General features: G+C 39.0%; 1 protein-coding gene across 3 annotated transcripts in view; it reads left to right on the plus strand.

The window, feature by feature from the left end:
• rgs12a (regulator of G protein signaling 12a) overlaps positions 1-21899 on the plus strand; it is a 50346-nt gene that overhangs the window by 16040 nt on the left and 12407 nt on the right. For all 3 annotated transcript variants that reach the window (XM_088347180.1, XM_088347179.1, XM_088347181.1), the window contains exons 4-10: positions 12417-12438; positions 13941-14104; positions 17202-17294; positions 17364-17507; positions 19057-19239; positions 19874-20015; positions 20096-20193. In XM_088347180.1, the coding sequence (XP_088203306.1) occupies positions 12417-12438; positions 13941-14104; positions 17202-17294; positions 17364-17507; positions 19057-19239; positions 19874-20015; positions 20096-20193 (846 nt within the window). The remainder of the gene's footprint in view (positions 1-12416; positions 12439-13940; positions 14105-17201; positions 17295-17363; positions 17508-19056; positions 19240-19873; positions 20016-20095; positions 20194-21899) is intronic.

Raw genomic sequence — 21899 nt, forward strand, 5'->3', positions numbered from 1 at the left:
CACTTGGGTTGCCCGGCTGGAGGTAATTTGATTAAGAACCATCTATAGGTGCAACATTTCCTGGAATTTTAACACCAACTTAACATGGGAGTGCTCCAGGTTAATTAGTTTAACTGGATTGATTGAACAGGGCTGCTTTACAACTCTGGAAACTATTATAAGTGTAAATAATGAAACTGTTCCCAGGCTAATTCTTAAATAATAGAGATCACAATCAGATTAAACAAAGATTCAATGGGACATCTTCCATTAGCATAAACCCTAAAATACACACTGCTGACTGTCTACAAGGTTTATGGCGTTTGTTATGCATATGAACCGAGAAATTAATGGTTCGGAGCCAGTCTTTAGTTGGATTATAACCTTCTATTAAAACAAAAAAGGGCCAGCTGCTTGGCTGGGAGTTTTTTTTCCCAAATGGACTTAATGCCTAATCAGGATATCACTTCTATTGTGACAGAACAAACAATGCTTTTTGCAACTGTGAATTTTATAATGAATTTGTCTTTCCGAAGATATAAAGCTGATGCTATTCTTAATCAGGGCCTTTTATTTTTAAAGAATTCAGTTTCCCTGCATGACTAAAAGGATTAAACGGCAAAACATAAACTCAGGAAGCGAACAATCACCCTCGCCCTCGCATCACAGAGATTGTACCCAAACTGAGCTGTGTTGCGAGATGGTAAAACAGGGGCAAGAGTCATCAGGATAATTATACGTGTCAGGTTTCAAGCTCACAAATCCCATTTAGGGTTTTTTTTTTCTTATGGGAGCGGAATTGCAGTGCAAGGGTGTGGTCACGTCTTATGTGGTTGCCCTCAAGGCTCAAGCGAGCGAAGGGCGTTCTTTTTGATAATGTATACTGAGGGGGAAGGCTTTTTGCTTGTTTTTATAGAGTTGGGCGTTTATGAACATATTACATTACTACCCCTCTATAGCAGGGTAAATCTGCAGCCAGTGTGGGTCAACATAAAGAACAAAACAACAACAATTCTAAAAGAGTGTATTTGCATGACTTTCCTTAACATTTAGCTTGTGGCTATATAATTCTAATGTAATTCAGTTTGGGCATTAAATGTAATCTTTATTGAAAAAAACATTCGCCTACACAGTAATCGTTTGTTTTTAATGGGGGTTGCGTTTCTAAAAAGTCGAAACTCCCAAAGTAAAAACCTTTATTTATTCATTTATTTGTTCATCAAAATTTCTATTGCTTTGTTATACATTAAAACCAAAGAACAAACCCAATTTACAGGCTCAAGTATATGTCTAACAAATAAAAGTACTGTACTTTATATACTTTTTTATTTTACAATTAAATTCTATACTATCCAATTTTGGACAGCACGGCGGCCCAGTGGTTAGCGCCTGTGCGGCACAGTTCTGAGGTCATGAGATCGAACCTCCTGTGTGGAGTTTGCATGTTCTCCCTGTGCCTGCGTGGGCTTCCTCCGGGCACTCTGATTTCCTCCCACTTTCCAAAAACATGCATGTTTGGTTAATTGGCCGGTCCAAATTGTTCGTAGGTGTGAATGAGCGAGCAAATTGTCGGTCCCTGTGTACCCTGCGACTGGCTGGCAACCAGTTCAGGGTGTCCCCTGCCCACTGACTGAGGATGGCTGGGATGGGCTCCAGCACCCCCGCGACCCTACTGAGGATAAGCGGTGCAGATAAGGGATTGATACTATCCAATTCTAATTAAATTAAAATAATCTTGCAGCTTCATTGCACAACCGTATTAAGGACACGATCAAATACTTCGGATGATACTTTCGCCATCATGTGGACAGTATGGGAAACTGCATTTACTCTCTGGTCGGCATCCTAAAATTTTGTAAGAGCCATTTTGGACCAAAATGCAGAACACAAAGCACAATGAAAATCCCTTAAGTAGCAAAACCGTGATAATTAGGCCGCGATACAATAAAGGATTAATGTAATATTCTTCATTGTTCTCTTCATGTTTTAGTTTTAATATTTCATTTAATCTTTTTTTTTTCTAAAACCTAATGTGTAATGCTTATTCCATTTGAATGATTTATCAATAGTGTTGTCATGACAATCTACAGAGAACTGGACACGACACTGGAAAAAAATACTTAGGAAAAGGTATACTATCTGTATAACGATCTATTGCAAAAAAATGCCTTTATTTTGAACAAAAACAAATGATTTCCATTTGTGTGGATAAGATACCCTCTTTATTCTTGCACTTGAACTGTACTACACATAATGTTTTTTCACCATACTCTCTTGCATATTGTGCAGTTGACTGACCATCAATATTCACTGCTTTTCAATCGTTATAATTAAAGGAGAACGGAGTATGGTTCTCCAAGCGTGGAGGCAACTGTTAGAAGCTGATTGTGGGGTACTGTTTTTTTATTCTATTCTGGTGTACCTGGAAAATAATTATGGCAGAGCTGCATTTACAGCGGGGATTTTTGATGAAATACGTATTTTTTTTACTACCATACTCTCTTGCATATTGTGCAGTTGACTGACCATCGATGTTCACTGCTTTTCAATTGGTTGTGATCGCCAAAGCATTTTATACGGAGTAGTGTGCACATTTTGACCAACTTCTTTACTTAAGAAAGAATGGCTGTTCAGTTACAACTTTTTGTGTGCAAAATTATGACTGTGTTAAAGGAAAATAAAGGCAGAGTGTCCCTATACTCTTGTTTGAAAAGGAAGCGGGGCCGTTTGGCCACAACGTGTCTCCTGTTTCTTGTTAAACGCTTCAATAAATCGTTAACATCTTGCGTGACGACAGCCTTGGGATTGAGACTGGAATCATAAAACATTGGGAAGCTTCATTTTCTATCTTTAGCGCTGTCTATGTTTTAGACTATCATTACAGACATTTTCTTAATTATATAAAATTTCATGATTAGCTCCATGATGAAGGCACATCCTTAATATCTGGTAAATTTCAGACGATATATGCTTAACAAGGACCAGGTTATAAGCAATGTTTTCTCCACCTCATCCCATTTTCTGACACTATACATTTATATAATGTCATGATTACTCATTGCACTCACCTGTGCACGCTTGTTTGGGGCCAGCTGCTGCTAGTTGCCTGATCGATTCCCCTCCTATTTATACCCAGTACTCCAGTCACTCCTTGTCAGTCCGTCAGCGAACCTCTGCATACGCAAGGCAAGCACTTTGACTCTGGCTCCCGTCGGTCCCGTCTTCATCCGTATCCTACTCATCTGTTCCTGATTTCCCGTTTGTTTCCGGCTATTGACCCGTTTTTGACCACCGACCACGCTCTGATCTCCCGCTATCGACCCGTTTTGTCCATTTGACTATGTTCTGATCTCCCGCTCCATTTAGCGATCAGTTTTCCCCATTTGACCACGTTCCGATCTCACGCCCCGGGAAATCCACTTTCGCATTTGGATCACGCTCCGATCCCGTGAGCTGCTTGTTTCCCCCGTCCAGCGGGCACCGGATCGGTGGCCTTTCTATCCTCAATATCCCAATAAACTTTTGAGTGAAACATTCCGCGTTTGGGTCTACCATTTGTCCTGGTTCTGACAAGAATTCAAAGTTGTACACAGAGTTTTACTGTATTTGTCAGGCATAAAAATGGGTCAGGGCTTACAAAAGTGAGAGTGGTGTAGATGAAATACCATATTTATATGTGTATAACGTTCATCCCTAATTTTTGATAAAAAATATCGGTATAAAATTTTGTTTGACTTTTTCTGAGCTCAAACTAAGCATTGTATTTGGACAAACGATGTTGAATCCCCTCGGCCATGATTTTAATAATTTATCTACTACTATGAACAAAATACCTACGTAAAATTTGCAATATATTTATTAAATGTCCTTCATTGTCTGATTCATCATCAGATACACTAAAATAGTGCAAAATGACATAAAATCGCGTCACGCAAGAAGAGGGACAGTACTCCTGCTCGCGTAAACTACGCTGATTTTAATTCAAACGCCTGGTTCACTCTGGAAATTCTTACAATACCCACCTCAAAACATTTTCCAGAGAATTTTCACAATTCAAGAAGGTCACCCTTTTGAACTTCAAAACTGTGATTTTCTCCTGAAGGTGAATGATTTTCATGCCTGATTTGTGAAATGATTATTCATTCAGGGCAGCACGGCGCCCCAGTGGTTAGTGCGTGTGCGGCACTGTTCTGAGGTCATGAGATGGAGCCTACCGTGTAGAGTTTGCATGTTCTCCCCGTGTTTGCGTGGGTTTCCTCCGGGCAATCCGGTTTTCTCCCACATTCCAAAAACATGCATGTCAGGTTAATTGTCCCTAAGTGTGAATGGGTGAGCAAAGTAACCAGTTCAGGGTGTCCCCTGCCCACTGCCCGAAGATAGCTGGGATGGGCTCCAGCACCCCCGCGACCCTACTGAGGATAAGCGGTGCAGATAATGGATGGATGGATTATTCATTCAAAAAATATTGCCGACCTCAATCGCAAAACATTGATCACAACGGCAATCAAACCCGGGTCGCGGTGTTGAAATTGCAACCTCCTTTCTACTGGACCACTAGTTGTATATTTGAACAATTAATAGACTTTATCTCATTATAACACTATTTTTACTCACGGCACCAATTGTCCCTTTACCAGGTTTAAATAGTGCGATAATTGTTACTTTACTGGTGGTCCAGTGGTTAGAGTCGACATGCTCACAGCTGTGACCCGTGTTTGATTCCTATTGCGTTCAACCGCAAGGTTTGAGCCGAGAAATGTGAAACAACATTTTATACCAGTTTTGAATCAAAAAGAAGGGGGACAGTTTATAAGTGGTTTGATGATGTCTAAAAAACAGTTCAGTTTCTAGCATTCATTACCGTGTCGACAAGATTTGTGTCACAAACGTCCAAGTGATTCTGATAACTGGTAGCAGAATAGTAACACATAAATTAAGTCATATTGCAGCTGCTGGTTTGCCAATGCTTCAACTTTTGTATCAACTTTGGGGTCACTTTTAAGCAGTGATGGGTCAGGACCTGCGAGGCCTTCTCTGCTGGCCTAAAAAAATAGATACATTTGATGTGAATTATATTTAGTCCATAATTACTTATTTAGCTTTTCCAAATTGTCTGTTGACTTCCTTTCGTTGCTTTTCACCTGGTTGATCTGCTTTCAGATCTGTGCCTTCATATTTAAGCATTTAACCAATCACATTTCAGCCAATGTTGCCAGGGTCAAAAATATACCCGGAGGCCTTTTCAATCAGCTTTGCAGACCCTTTATAAAATAAGCCAAGTTTAGCCAAGTTTAGCCTATCAGATCTGAAGTTGGCAGAGTCAGGGCCTTCCAGAAAGTTAAAGGAAATGTCAGCGGTTTCACAAACTTTGATTGGCTAGGGGGCGGCAACAGAAGTATCACTTTGAAAATGAGAAGAAAAATACCCCTGTCCCCACTTCTTCTGTCGAACCGAGATTTTCAGCCCAAAATAAATAAAAATGTATGATAGAAATGCTACAGGACAGGCCTGACTTTCAGCATTAGTTAAAATGGCGATAGACAAAAAGTGAAACGTTGGATAATCTGTACGACAGAGTTATTGACATCTTCTTGAAGAAAAAAAGGAGGATGGATTTTTAGCACAAATAAAAATGTTTTTATTGAGTAAAATGTGGCTATATTCCCTAAATAATATTGCAATTTTATGAGGTTATTATTGATGTGGTATTTTTAATATATGTCTCAGCTGTAGCCGCAGAAAATATTTTATAGCCCTAGGATAGTTATTGAGGGTTCATTGATTCAAGCCTAGGTGTGAAATTTACGGCCCGCTACGACTTTTCGAGTAGCTTTACAACCCAAAAAGATGTTTTCAAGTGTAATTTGATGTAAGTGATTTTACGTTTTTAGATACAATCACCCAGACTCAACTGTTGATTTCTTCTCCTTTTTATCCTCTCCTGGACTTATATAGTTCATTTTCTCAGAATGAGAGGTGTCACTGCCAACCAGTGGCCAGAGTTGGTCAGTAAAGTAACGGACCGGTTTGATGTTCACTACAGACATGGCCATTGTATTGCTCCGCTGATTCCATTCACGGAAGGTATTCGTCTGCACATGGCCGACGATGGCACGCAACGGCTATGTACCGTCAAATGCTCTCAGTTTTCACATGTACCGTTATGAAGCAGTGACTCTGTGATGGATATAATCAGGGTTGGGTAGGGTTACTTTAACTTGATTACTTTCAATTACTTTGGATTACTCCAATACCAAATATGCTAACAAAAGACAAAAGAAACTAAATGTGAATAAAATGACTAAATTTTGTGCAGGCTTGGGGAGTAACGGAATACATGGAACGGCATAAATGATGTTGGCAAGCTGTTTGGATTGATTTTCATTTTGTTTCTGTCGCATTTTATGTTAGTTTTGCCGGAGATCAAAGAGATCAAAGCCAGGAGAGAAAGCTTACCACGTGTTGTGAGTCATAATTTTATTCATATTTAGTTTCTTTTGTCTTTTATTAGCATATTTGGTATTAGAGTAATCCAAAAGTAATTGAAAATAATCAAATTAAAGTAACCCTACCCAACCCTGGATATAATGGGAGAAAAGGGTAAACTGTATGGCAACTACAGTAATGCTTGTTACTTGGTGTCTACAGATTAATCGTAATATTTGTTAAGGAAAAATTGTCCACCAGATCCTGTTGCAATGCTAGGAGGCTACATGTTAACGTGGCTATATTTAGGTTTTTGAGACATACCAAGACTTTTGCAACGGTCCAACTGCTCATGTCAGGTGTTTTAGTTTTACACTTGACTTATGATTAGACCTAAGATTTATGGCCCGAGCCCGAACCCGAACCCGAGGCAATTTCGGGCCGGGTCGGGCCTGAAATGTCAGTCATACGGTCGGGTCGGGTCGGGTTCGGTCCTGCTTTTTTTTTTTTTTTTTTTTTTTTTAATTAATTAATAATTATAAATATATGTTCATTAAAAATATATACTTAAACTATGTATGGATACTAGACCAAGGAATACTTGTTATAAAATAAATAATTTGGATAAAACGGAGAAGGAGCTGTAATTGCTTTTAACGGAGCCACAGCATGCTCTGCTCTGTGCACGTGACGTGACGTGAATGCTGTCCTCTTAATAATCTTCCCCTCCGCAAATTCGCGTGATTTTGGCCTGGTATCCCTGATATGGAGTCGGACCAACAAGAAGTTAAGGATAAACTCAAGAGAGGAGAACTGACGAGGAAAACGCACTCTGGTAAGAGTAAAATACGATCGCGCTTTATTGTTTAAATAAACGCGTTATATAGACTAGGATCTCCCAATTGTTATAATTAGCTCGCTTTATTGTTTTAATAAGCGTTTTATATAGAATACGATCGCTTTTGTCGGAAGCGTACATTGACGTTGGTGACATTTTCATCCGCGTTAAAAAACGCAATTTGCAGAATAAAATCACGCTTTATTGTTTAAATAAACGCGTTATATAGACTAGGATCTCCCAATTATAATAATTAGCTCGCTTTATTGTTTTAATAAGCGTTTTATATAGAATACGATCGGGGGGGGGGGAATTTGCATAGGAGTCGGAAAAGGGCACAACACGTCAACACCCCCTCAATGAAAGTGCTGCGCTAAAATCTTAAGGACGTACTACTACTGCTGCTGTGGATTATGGCCCAATGATCAAGTCGTCAAAATGACGGACGCCCTTAAATGTTTTCGCTACCTCAAAAAAAAAACCCGTCAATGACAGATTGTCGCTTAATGTAACATCTGCAGTGCAGACACAGAAATATAAAAGATGTAAATGTTTATACAGTTTTATTTAACTTAGGCCTAGATGTTGTAACAAAAGGCAGAGTTTAATTTGTTATCATAAATCACCCCTCCTTATAAATAAAATATGTAATTTCGGGCCCCTTTCGGGCCGGGCCAGCAAATCCAGTTAATTAGTCGGGCTCGGTCCGGGTCGGGTTTAATACCCCTCGGGCCTGCGTCGGGCTCGGGTGCTTTTTTTTGGCCCGATCTTACCTCTACTTATGATGCTACTAAGGATAAAATACATCTTTTCATTACAATATTTTCAGGGTCACATAGAGGTTGCGTTACTGTTACACGTTTGATTCACGGTGGTTGGCTACATGTGAGATTTCATTTCAAAACAGCATTGTTAGGCATACTACCACGTAAACAGCACTTTTACACATTTTATATACGAAACTTGTGACCGTTATCTAGGACAGAAAACTAATAGTTAAAGACCATTGCAATTTTAAGCATTTCACTCTACAGAATTCATATGGTTTCGATTTATCCCAACAGTGTTTTTCTTCTTTTCCAGAGTACTAAAAGAAATGGGGGCATTGCGGTTTTGTGAAGGGAAAGAAAAGGGGGAGCTTATGATTCCTTCCTATCAATGTTGAAGAGACTATATGTATCGTTGGGATGGTTTCCATGGCAACAGCTGCCGGATGAGGAAACCTCCCTCCACCCCCTTCTTTTTATTTTTCTTCTTCGTCTTTTTCTTTTTCTGGTGCCATGTCAAATTTCAGGGTTTTCCCCCTCCCTTCCTTTCCCTGACTTGTACAGACATGGTTGTCTTTTCTATGGGTGGGGAATGTTCAGGTATGCACGCGTCTACTTTGCCTTATGTGCTGCTCGTCGAGCAGTCAAGTGAACAATGAGTCTCAAAAAGAGACTTTCTTTTAAGAGGACGTGGAACTTCAACACTGTGAGTATGCTCTTTTGCCCACAGTGGTCAAATCCTTTTTGGTTTGTTTGAGTGAGCTGTATTTCACATCTCTTTGTGTCTCATCCCTTTTTGGGAACAGCTGTTGGGGGGGTTGTGTCCTTTTTCTTGTTGACCCTGGGTACAGGTTAATTTATACAAAAAACATGCCTTATCCAGCCCCAAGGAAACGCAAAGTTTCTCTCCTAGAGGCTCCAATTAGTTTCAACAACATAGAAATTTATGTATTCCCATCGGGATTTTGTCGTTTTTGTAGGGGTCGTGTTTGTTCCTTTGACATGTGGTATCCTGGTTTGCCAGACTTGGCAACTACAGAAATATTGGAAGAACATTATCTCACCCACATCATTTGTGATCGATAGAGGCTAACTGAGATTTAATCATTTTTTTAGTTTGTTTTTGTTGGTCAAAAATGGAAAAACAACAGTTTTCTGTTTGTTGTTTTCTACTATGGACCTCGTTATTCGAGGTGTGAAGGCATAAACAGCGTGTCCGGGTCACCACTTTAGGGCACTGACGGTTGTGTGTGTGGTCCTTTGTTGATACAAAAACTTTCCAGCATGAGTAAGCTGTGGTTTTTATTACACTTGACAGAATTAGGATGGGTCAACGGCTGACCAAGCAGTCCTATTGTTGAAATTTAGTATAACATGATTTGTGATGAGGCTACACAAATAAGTGATTACATCAATAAGTTATTACTCATAATCCAAATTTCCAATACAATGTTCAGATGCATTTTGTAAAATATATATATTTTTGCAAGTTCTGTACATTTGGCTTTGTTAGGTGTAGAGGCAAAACGTCACAAGTGTGATGTCTTCCTTCCTCAAATTTCATCCCAATTACTCTGTAGTTATGGTTTGAGGCTTTGGTTGTTTTTAGCTCCAAAGGGACACCCAGATGGCCAGTATGTGTTCTCCCCTTTGAGTTTTAGTTTAAACGTTACCCCTCTATACACATGGTGACTACCGCAGAAGTTGGAGTTGGGGGTGGATCCCCGGTGCCGACTACACAGGCTCACAGCAGCTGGAGGATTGTAAAAAGAGGCTACGGCAGACAAATAGTGGTTTAGTGGTTTGAGTCTTATGGAGCTTTTACATGTGACGGTCACAAACCTAAAATGGAACAAAAAGTTATGATTCACACTCTAATCTTGCCTTTCCTGCCTGATCTTTCAAAGTGCCACACATTAGCATGACCCTCAGTTTCCCCGGGGGTTTTATTGTTGCAATTATAAAGATGTTTAATTGTACAATAAAAATTAACAAAAATATTATAAATACAAAATAAGTGGGAGTGGCGGGATTCAATGCACTATCATTTAAGATGGGAACTCCTGGAAAGCAAACACACAAAATGTTAGGAACCATTGGAAGGAATTGATACAAAAATACAAAGCAACTTTAAAAAGAGGAATTTATATTTTACAATCCACCTTTAGTAGCTAATATGGAAAGCCTCAGTTTGCAGGAGATTTTGGACAAGTTTTTGTCCTATATCCATGAGCTGAATTGTGAAACTTGTTTTTTAGAATCATTCAATCATCTTTATCAATGAATGTTCTAATTTTTTTCTGGCTTTGAAAAGTCTCAACATCCCTAAACGGTCATAGAAGGTCTATATGCACTTTATGCCATATATCGGTTCAGCATCTTTCAGCAAAATTATTTTACTGCCATTGGGTGCATTTTCTTTACCCTCCGATTAGCACACAATGCAAGCTGTGCAAAAGAAACTGGTAATAAAAAAGCAGACATTTGTGAAAAAAAAAAAATATATATTGTTATTATACTTCCAATGGATATTTTTTGAGAAGTGTTGAAATATAGTTTTTTTTTTTGCTCAAGTGTAATGGAAGCACAGTCTGATGATATGTGCCAAAAGTCACACGGGAAAAAAAATCATTTTTTTTTTAACTTTTTGAACATTGGTATGATAAAAACTATGGGTGGGAGGATCGATCCAAAGATCGATATTATCAAAACTGAGTGAGTACTATATTGGATTGATACTATTGTCTCGGGATCTTATATTGCATTCACATTTTAATTATCACTACACTAATGTTGTCATTGCATCATACGATTATAATCATTATAACTTTCAAATTCAATCCAATTGTGTTTACACTTTACTTTACTAAGTTTATTTTAAAAATATTGTGCAATGGAAAGTATTTGAATTTTCTTGTTGACATTGTTATTAGGTATTTGTATTTTTGTTACTGCTTTTTTGGGTTTGACTCTCTTGACTACTGTTTTTATACAGTAAAGGGTTTTTACTTTGTATTGTTTACACTATTTGCATTTTCTATTCATTATCAAAATATTGTCCAATGGAAGGCAGTTTTCATTTTGACTTTGTTACATTGCTGCTTTTTTTTTGGTTTGAATTTATCGACTTGTTCTTTAACCGTTGTAATGTTTCCATGTATTTTTATACTGTTAAAGTTGGCCCTGTAGTTATTTACCGTTAATTAAAAAAAAAAAAGAATGTTTCAAGTGCCTACAATCTTTGTGCTGTGTTTATCATGATTATAAATTAATATATCTGGCAGAGAGCGCTAACCCTAACCCACCATAGTTATGGTATCCATATATCACACGCGGAACAAATAAGGCGGCTGAAACGACAGGTAGCGACTCTTTAGTCTCTATTCCTGATAGCATAGCCGTATCATTCCTTCCTCATTATGCAAACATTTTTTAAAAGACAGGAAGAAATGGTCTTAATTATTATATACAGAGTTACATTCATGGCATCAATATGTCCAAAGACACTAACAACCTTGTAAAACGTTGGCTATCTTTGAGGAAGTCAGAAGCCCTGTACCAACTACACATAGAAATATATTCAGATTTGTGAGAGATATAGTAATTTACAAGTTTTACTTAAAATACGGAAAGCTACCTTCGCTTGTATTTGTTTTTGTCATATGTTAACGAGGGCACAGTGACAATACTCAAAGAAATTGCAAGTAAAGCGCCCGCAGTAACTTACAAACTTCTCTCACTGGCAAATAACCGAGCCAACAGCAGTGTAGTAAAAATAAAACACTTACTGTCGAACTTATAACTTTGTTTTGGTTCCCATCAATCCTATTAAATAAGGATAATGTCCTAATAATAATGGGCATCTGCTGAGAACAATTATTCTGTATCTGCGTTCTCTGGTTAAAGAAGCAGCAGATGCAAAGTTTATTGTCAACGCACAATGATTTCATCAAAATTGTTCTTTATCTAAATTGTAATAATAGTTATTTGAAACACAGCTGTACACAAGCAGTGACAAATTATATGATGTAAACCTAAGTTTGGCTTCACGGAGGTCTGCTACTACTTTGCTTTATTGATGAGGGCATGTCCATCTTCACAAAAGCACACAATGGTGAAATTAGCAAGTAAAAGGAGGACCATTTGGGGCATTGGAGACCCTTCTTCCGAGACTGCTTACTTTGAGGGCTCTGCGGGTCAAATCAAACAAGGGGGTGGGTCCTCCAGCCAACACCCTCCTCTCTGTGAAGGTGTGAACAACTGTTAAAGAGAACATTCTTCCATCTCATTGTAGAAATTAACTCTTTTCTTCATGAGCAAGAGCGTGGAGATACCTGGAGATGTGCTGTTGTCTGCACATTATTTCCTGAAACCTCTCACTAATGGCTCTTTTTGTTCTCTTTCAGTCGGCTGCTTCCTCAGACAGTGGTGAGTACTGCACTTTTATTTGAAGCCAATTACGTCAGCTCTTCAATTTGGTTTCATTTCTGTGTTCCATTGAGTTAAAAATGCATGAAACAGCAACTGTACTATAACATTTTCAAATAATCCAACCTTTTCTAGTGATGTATATCCTCATAGTGCAGCTTCTAATTGTGTTCCATATGCCTTGGGCTCACTGATTTTAATCGTCCCACGAAAATGTTTCCAATTATTCCTTCTTTGCAGTCAAATTGCATAGCTTTAATGACAGCGGTGCACAGTGAGTTTAATTAGAGTTAATACTGTGAATAGGACTGTGTGCCAGTTTCATTAGTCATACTGTCTGCACTTTGTGATACGGTATACCTTAAAGGTATCCCCAAACAATTTTTTTTTTATCAGACACAGAAGGTGTATATTCCTCCCCAAAATCCTGCAAATATTTTGCAAAATATTCTATGTGCCGGGGGACTCGAGAAACTTAGTCTCAAAGTTGACCCATCCGGCTTGTTTCTTGTTGACCTGTGAAGTTACTGAATGAACAAAACAGTTTCAAAATGGCAAATCCCATTAATTCAACATAAGAGCCGACCTCCGAGAAAGACCGTGATTGTAGTGAAAAGCGTTTGCATATCACTCATTTCTGCTTTAAGGTGGGCGATTGTGGCTTTACGTTTGTGTTTTTCAACAAGTTGGTTATAGTGGTTATGATTTAGTCTGGCTAGCTCCCTGTTAGCATTGCAGCTGTAGAGGGCTTACCTGTTTTGTTTCCTCCAGATAGAAGCTCCTTGGCTGCCCACCAACTAGCTTGGCATTAGCATCAGTTTTGCTGTGTCCCTTGGTGTATTCCCAGCCGCCTTCGTGTTTATCGCCATAGCTGTTGGCACTTTTCTTCGTTTGCTCCCGGTTAGCCTGGCTGCTCACTGCATGTTTATTAACCAGCTAGTCTGGTGTTAGCGCCAGTTTCGGCGTGTTCTTTGGTTTGTTTATTACTGGCCGACTTAATGTTTAGCGCAATAACCATTGCCGCTTTTTGTTGTTGGTTCCTGGTTAGCCTGACTGCTCACTGCTTGATTTTTGAATGGTTAGCCTGGCTTTAGCACCAGTTTTGCTGTGTTCTCTGGTTTGTGTATTCCCGGCCAGCTTCACGTTTGTTGCCATAGCTGTTGCCGCTTTTCATTGTTTATTCTCTGTTAACCTGGCTGCGTGTTTTTGGTTTGGCCAGCCCCTTGTTTTTCCGCCAAGGCCACGGCTGCCTTTTGTTTATGGGTCCCAGAACTGTGGTGAAAAATCATATCGAACAACTTAAACCAATCAGGGCTTTTCCCCTTAACACATGCGGTCACAGAAAATAGCCATCTTTTGGGGAGGAGCACCTACACATCTAGATGACTATGTCTAAACAACAAACGAGAAACTTCATAGGCTATAGCAATTAATTATTCACTTGTACGCGGTTCATAACAAACTCGTCACGGTTAATTGTCGTCCTATTTTGACCCTTGCAGATTACAGCAACGTTCAGTTGCAAGGATGCTGCAGCCGCAGCAGCCTAAACAGTAACGGCAGCCTTCCAGGAGGCAACCGAGGTCTTCTGGAGCAACGCGTGGCCAGCTGGGCTGCCTGTTTTGAGCACCTTCTACAGGACCCGGTGGGCGTCCGCTATTTCTCGGTAGGTGATTGCAAAGCAATTATACCATCTATTCATAAGACCCCTCTTAAACCAACAGCAATACAACAGCTTTTTTGTCACCACTTAAAAACAAATCAGCACATATAATTATGCTTTTAATTAATCCTCCAAAAAGCAATACATCAAAATGGTACCAAATAGTTACCAGTGTGGATTTGACTAAATTAGTGCTGTTCACTCCTATAGCCAGTCCTTTCTGTAACAAAAAAAAAAATCACTACACATATGCTCCAGGAAGCACATCAGACCAGGAGGACTGTAATCCATGAGGGAACTCTTTTTTTGTTCAGAATCTACCACTCTGTGTTCAGCTTATTATCAAGACAAAAATATGAATTTATGCTTATGTCTCATCTGCTTGTTTCAATGAATCAGAAAATATTCCCCCCCAAAAAAATTTTCCCCCCACAATTTGTATACACTCAACAATTTGTCATGCGTGCTGTCACTTTCTTTTAGTATTGCTGCCAATTTGTTTGTACACACATTCTATTATTACATTTTTCTTTAAACTGTGCCCTGGGAGGGAAAAAACTATTTTCAGTGGTCAAAAGTTAGGTGTGTGCCATTGTTATAATTTCTGCCAGTTGTGAATTGTAAACAGCACTAAACAAGGTATTATTCTATTATCTATGCCAGCCAATACGGATAATCAATTTTTGAGGTTTCATAGATACATATATCAGACAACAGTGCCACAAGTACATTATATTATCTTCCCTGCCCCCTAAAGTAGGCATGGGTATCAATGTGAACATTGAGAAACAATACCGATTATGCTACACATTGCACAATATTATTGTACCTCTATATGGTTCAATACTATTTTACACAAGGCAATACACTAGAATTATATTACAGAAGCAGCCTTAGTATCCATTCTTTGGTGCAAAGAACAGTCAATACTCTATAAAGTACAAATGTGCTTGTAACTTTAAATGTATTAAAGAAAAAAAAGGATCTACCAGAATTGTCAAAACGATTTCCTTTCAGGGCCACATACAGAAATAAATAAGGATACAAGGCCCACTTAATTATCATAATTTTATTTTACCAAGCCACACTGATGTGTTTTTTAAACACAAATAACTTTTTATACGGTTTAGTTTGCTCAGCCGCATGTTGCCAGTGGCCAGTGCCTTCTTCTACAACAGCTTGTAACCACGCCGCTAGTCAAATATATTGGTGACAATTTGTATTTTTCGCCTCGCCTAGTGTTCGTAAAGCGTTCTTCTCCACATCCCACAAAGGAAGGGTTTTGATTTACTTATCATGTGACACTTGCACGGCGGAGAATAATAGTGTTGTGGCGTTTATAAGCTGGTGCGGTGACAGCTCATTGTATCGATTCTCCAAAAAGTATATTAATGCATTCCCGTTTTTATTCATATGTGACCTAACTACATCTTTAGCTTTTCCTCTCAAATGCATAAGGATTTCCTCTGCTTGCTCTTCAAGTCTCACATTACTCTTTTTAATAAATGTCCTCATTAGATCTTCCCACTCATGTATTTTTATTGAGTCTGAGCCATCCCCAATAAATGATGGTGGTTCTTTAACTTTTCTCTGTGTAACCACCTGAACCTGTGTTACATCTGACACATAACTAGGCTTACTCAATGTGTTTGCTACATCTTGTGTGGCAGCAGCGCTAGGAGCTTCTGTATCGTGTGACTGTATACGTGAAAAAATGCTATCAGCCAATTTATGTCCTATCTCCTGAATAATATTTTTCATCTGATCAGCTACACCCTCAGAAATGTCACTCGTGCTCTGATTAAACATGTTTCAAAGATGTAAATGAGTCAAAATCACAAAATAAATCAGGAGCCTGCGTAACACGTCACTGTCAATTTTAAATACTGTGAGCTGATGACTTCATGAAACGATGTGGCAGGTAGGACAGTCCTCGGTTCGGAGAGTTTGATAGAAGTCACGGGTCACGGCACCAATGTAACCGCGGTGTACGTGTCCCACCAAAGATCCACATTCACGCTGGACTGGATGATGAGGTTTTTATTATTACAGTTTCTGCAAATGGATGAGTCACAACATTAGCTTTTTCTGCTGGGTTTGATCTCTTTGATCTCTTTGTAGTTCTCTCTCGTAAGACTAACAACAAACACCGCCTCCTGGTCACATGTTAGAAGCCAAAACCAAACCCCACCCCATACCAGCAGATGGCACTGTTGGACTCAGCATTGCAGGACATTTACCAAAAACTATACACATATTTCAGCAGGAATTTCACTAAAACAAAAGTTATTATTACACCCGTTACATATGAATATATATCTTGGTGTCTGATAAGTTCAATCTGTTTTTAGCATTTACCCTCTGTAAATGAACATGTTATGTGACATTATTTTGTTGTTGACTCATTGTTTTTGTCCTGTTTTTATTTTTATGTTCGAAATAAAAGTTTTCATTCATTCATTCAAAAAAAACAAAAAATACATTGTGTAGGATGCCAGTTTGTTATTTTGCCTATTGTGAACTGTTTGCATTATTGTCATTATCGGCCAATCATGTTACTGTTCTTTGATACCCACGTCTGTTAGGGCAGATTTTCTTTTGTAACCTATTAGGTTTCGTAACAAAAGGGGTCTGGGGATAGCTTTTAGAACATGTTTGAATTATGTATTTGAATGTTAGGCTTGCTCGACTCTTTGTAAGTTCGAAATCCATTGATGTCTTCTCTCTATATTTTGAGAGTCTACTAAACTTTGAAATGTATTAGTACCTAACCTCTACCTGAAAAAAGTTTCAAATTAATATTAAAGTACCAAAGTAAATTTTTGCATGAATACATTGAAATAAATGACAATTCAACGGAAACATTGAATACATTATAAGGTGTATATTGGCACTAGTATCATACTTGTTATTAGTACCCACAAATTCCTATGATAAAACCCACACTTTTAGGGCTCGAATCAACAGAATTCTGCTGAATGCTGAGGTTTGTTGATTACAAAAATCCATTCATTACACAGGCACGATCAATGGAGCAAAATAATATAAACAATAAAAAAACACTTGAAACTCTACTGTGACATCGTCTTTGTCTGCACAGGAGTTTCTCAAAAAAGAATTCAGCGAGGAGAATATCTTGTTCTGGCAAGCCTGCGAATACTTCAGTCATGTTCCTGCGACTGACAAAAAACAGGTGAGTCCGCTTTCTGCCATCATCACCCTCCTGTAACCTCAAAGGTGACCCGAGTTTTGTGTCCTGCAGCTATCCCAGAGAGCCGGCGAGATCTACAACAGTTTTCTGTCCAGTAAGGCGACCATGCCAGTCAACATTGACAGCCAAGCTCAGCTGGCCGATGACGTGCTCACTTCCCCGAGGCCTGACATGTTTAAAATGCAGCAACTGCAGGTACAAATGCACATTACCTAAAGTAAAAGCTGTCGGGATTTGGAAAACTACTAGCCTATTGTAGTTTTACAATGAACGAAATACGATAGAGAATTTGATATCCAACAAAGGCCTTGTTGCAGTCCAGGGGTCGGAACGTTTGGCTGGCGAGCCAGGTGTGGCTATTTTCCTGAATTTTTATAACTCAGAGATCAAATCCACTTTTTTCATGCAATACTATGTTTCTACCACTAGCGACAGGAGTGCTGTAGCACTTTTCTACCTTTTTCAAGATAGATAGATAGATAGATAGATAGATAGATAGATAGATAGATAGATACATTTCCAGCAGCATCCCTGAGCTGAGAACAATCGAGAACAATCGAAAAAAACACGGGAGCTGCTGGAGTGGCTGCCATTCGTGACGGCGCCGGAAGAAAAGATTCAATTTGAATCATGTACAAACAAACAAACAATTGAATCATGTACAAACAAACAAACAAAATATTCATGTTTCAAGCATATAGTATGCCAATTTAAGACTAATTGACGAGTGATAAACGACGCACTTGAGGACTTTTAGGACGAGTGTTTGTAGATTTCAAAGATTCGTATCTATGAAACGAAATGGAGGACGAATTATTCCTATTCGATTTCTAAGGTTTGAACTGTAACCACGTCCCATAGCTGAAGATAAATAAGTATCCTTCCCGTTTGGAATATTTGGTGACATTTTGGGTAAGAACGAAGCTCGCACCTTGTTCTGACAAAAATGATGGTCAAAATGGACCTCTACAATCCGAAATAATATATTTTCCAGACTTATAAATCACAGTTTGTTTTCTTTTTATAGTTTTGCCAGGGGTTTGACTTATACTACGGTGAGATTTATCTGTTAAATTAGTTTCACATTATCACCCGGTATATCATTTCACATGTTATGTTAACACTAAACGGCAAGAGGGCGCACAAGGCCTGTGCTGATAATTTTGACTTTGCCCTGTTGTGGCAAAAACTAATAGTTTGGTTAGCATGTACTATAATTTATGCTAGAGTTATCAGAAAAAACCTGTTACGTCATTACTGCTCTCTTTTATTTTTAAATTGCCTTTCAAGATGACATTTAGTTTTTGGTTATAAATTACCCCCCAAAATGCGCCTTTTACTCCGATGCAACATATATATGGTTTTTCTTTTTAATTATGCATTTTTGGACTGGTGCAGTTTACAATCCGGAGCAGGTTATAGTCTGAAAAATATGGTAAATTTAAGGTGGAATAGTTTTTGATATGGGACACAGGGTCTGGCATTATTACTGTTACACCACACGTTACACAGTGAAATCAAATGCTACTGAGAATTAGCTTTTGTCTAGGGATTAGGTTTGATGTCTTTGTTTGATTTTGTTTTCTTAAACTATTAGTGTGGCTCACACTGGAAAAAAAACCTTTCATGGGTCTTTAAGTCAAAAAGGTCCCTGACATCTGTTCTAATTTTTGTGTTTCCACAAGCTAGCACAAAAAGAAAATTGCACATCGTTTACCAGTACAATTTGTTCTCCCGTTTGCAGATTTTCAACCTGATGAAGTTTGACAGCTACTCTCGTTTCCTCAAGTCTTCCCTTTACAAGGAGTGTATGCGAGCCGAGGTGGATGGCCTCCAACTACCGGATCCCTACCAGATCCCATGCAGTCCTGTGCCGTCTAGACACAGCGCCAGCTCAGACCGCTCGAACCTTTCCACTCCCAAAAAGGTACATCCGGACAACAGAACGCACCTGATGAAACACACATACTCAAATGTAAAGATTTTGTCTGGAATTTGAAAGGTTGTTACTCTCTGCCGCCATCTCCTGGCCTAAAGTCATGATCGTAGCATCAATCAGTTCATTCATCAAGTGCGTGCATTTCTTAGACACGCTCGAATAAACTCTTCTTTTTTGTAATCATTTTTGGGGGTTTGGCGTTTGGACTGTATTTGAAACAGGCCTTTTCTCACTTTCACCATGTTCATGCTACACTAAAAAAACAGTGTTCCCCAGGGTCTCAAAAATAAAAAGTCTTAAATTTCATAAACGCAAATAAAAGCTATGAAAGGGTCTTAAATATGAATAATGTTGGCAAAATCATGGAATAATTTCTCTCAAAAAGTGTCACATATGTTTCCAGACATCACCGCTCTGTTTTATATGTAGAGGGCATGCGTTGAGGAAAAGAGCAGCTCGCCATTTTCCTAGATGCCTTCATGAAAAAAAAGAATAAGCACCGTATTCAAAGCTGCTGTGTTTAAAATTTAGCAAAACAGCTGCCGCTTAAAATCCGCAATTCAATGAACCTTTTCTTATCCTATTATTGTGCTGGGTTACATTCGGCATTATTTTTTCGCAGGACGGCAGGAAGCAGCGGTCCGGCAGGTCTCTGAACGAGGATGAGAGCGCCGACAAAAAACGTGGGATTTTCTTCTCATGGTCACGAAATCGAAGCTTTGGCAAGGGTCCCAAAAAGAAGGACATTAGTGACATTAATCTTGGTATGTGCTATACACCAATTCAAGAAATTGCATTTTGCCTGCCTTTCTTTTTAAAGGGGGTTTCCTCTGATTCTGCATAGATTATTGGGGGAGCAACAGCCGGAGGGAGTCCCAGGGCTCTTTGTCTTCCAGTGCCAGCCTAGAGATGGCCACTTCCTGTTCTGCTGGCAAGATAGAGGTAAGATTCCACTGGCTGATCACCATGGAAACAGGAAGAGCCCACTTACTTTCTTTCGTTCTTGTTTGCAGGCTCAATCATTTTTTTTTCTTGCTGTATATTTAGCAGCAACAAACTCAGATCTATAGGATATTGCAGCATTAGATGGTAAAAACTCAAATTTCAATGACACGGCCCCCCAACAATTCGGCGAGATGATGATAAGGTGTAGACTTAAACTGTAGTTTAAATCTAAGATATGCCAGTCAATCGGATGAAAATTGCTAACAATGGTCTAAATTTTCCTCGGGGCACAGAAAAACTACTCAAAAAGCAACTATTTGTTATTTCGAATAAAGATAATATGACTACAGAGGCCCTGGAAAAGACACGCTTCGATGGAACGCGACACCGCAAGCACCCGCCGACAGCCACTATCTACTGTGTTTTTATGTTCAATCACTTATTCAATTAATTTTTAGTGATCAGGAAGATGTGTTTTAAAGCTATTTAGGGTTAAATTGGATGCCTTTGGAAGGCTGGGATTGGAAAAATTGGTTTTCAGTCATTGAGTATTGGAACAATTTGCTTGAGAGACTAGCAATTCTAGATGACAGCACGATCCAGGAACAAATGTATCTCGTATTTAAAGTTATCACCGTGCATCTCAAATTGGCATTCATCTTTAACACACATCCGTGGTTCCACGATACTGAGATACAAAATACAGGCTTGTTTTTTGATTGACCAAATAGTTCCTTCGGCAAGCATCAAAGACGCAGACATTGAGCAGCCGAAGTGTTACTTCACATTGATTTTTATGTACAGTGGAACCTCGGTTCTTGACCATAATCCGTTCCAGAACCCTGTTCGAAAACCGATTTGTTCGATCACCAAAATCATTTTTCCCATTAAAAATAATGTAAATCGTTTTAATCCGTTCCAACACCCTGAATGTTTACGTTGAATGTTTAACGTAAACTTAAAGCTAACCCAGGCTAATCGTACGTTCGCGTTATCGTAATCTTCCGTACGAAAGATTACGCTAACATGACCGTGTAAAAATAAAAAAATCAGGTTGTTTACAAGTCATTTAGCACCCGGGTCTCCACAACAAGTGGTGAGCGGTTCATTGGAAAGGGGGCTCCGTTCCAACACCCTCAATGTTGGGCTCCGTTCCAACACCTGGAATGTTTACTGAATGTTTAACGTAAACTTAAAGCTAACCCAGGCTAATCGTACGTTCGCGTTATCGTAATCTTCTGTACGAAAGATTACGCTAACATGAACGTGTAAAATATAAAAAAAGGATAAAGAAAAGAATTATGAATAGGATTTCTTACCTTTGTGGTGGTCAGCAGAAGGCGCAGGCAAGATCAGCAATAGTTGTACGCATTACTTTTCTTTTTCCACCTGTAGCAACTTTGCTGCACTGACTTTCTTCGGAGGCATAATTAGGGGCTAAAACACTTCGTACACCTATATTAAAAGCGAAAGCAAATAGAAGCACGTCCGCACGCGATAACAGTTGGTCACCAAAAGAGCGATCTACACCCGTACGCCGCTTAGCATTGCACCCTAGCATAAGCACTCACGCATTACCGGCGTTCGAACTCCGATTTTTTGACCGAACAGCGAAGCAACAATTTTTTTTGACATTTTTGGTCGGACACCGATTTGTTCGAACTGAGAGGCGTTCGAAAACCGAGGTTCCACTGTATATATTT

Source organism: Urocampus carinirostris, chromosome 11 (genome assembly GCF_059441175.1).
Source record: "Urocampus carinirostris isolate Australia breed hairy pipefish chromosome 11, RoL_Ucar_1.0, whole genome shotgun sequence".
Classification (NCBI taxonomy): Eukaryota; Metazoa; Chordata; class Actinopteri; order Syngnathiformes; family Syngnathidae; genus Urocampus; species Urocampus carinirostris.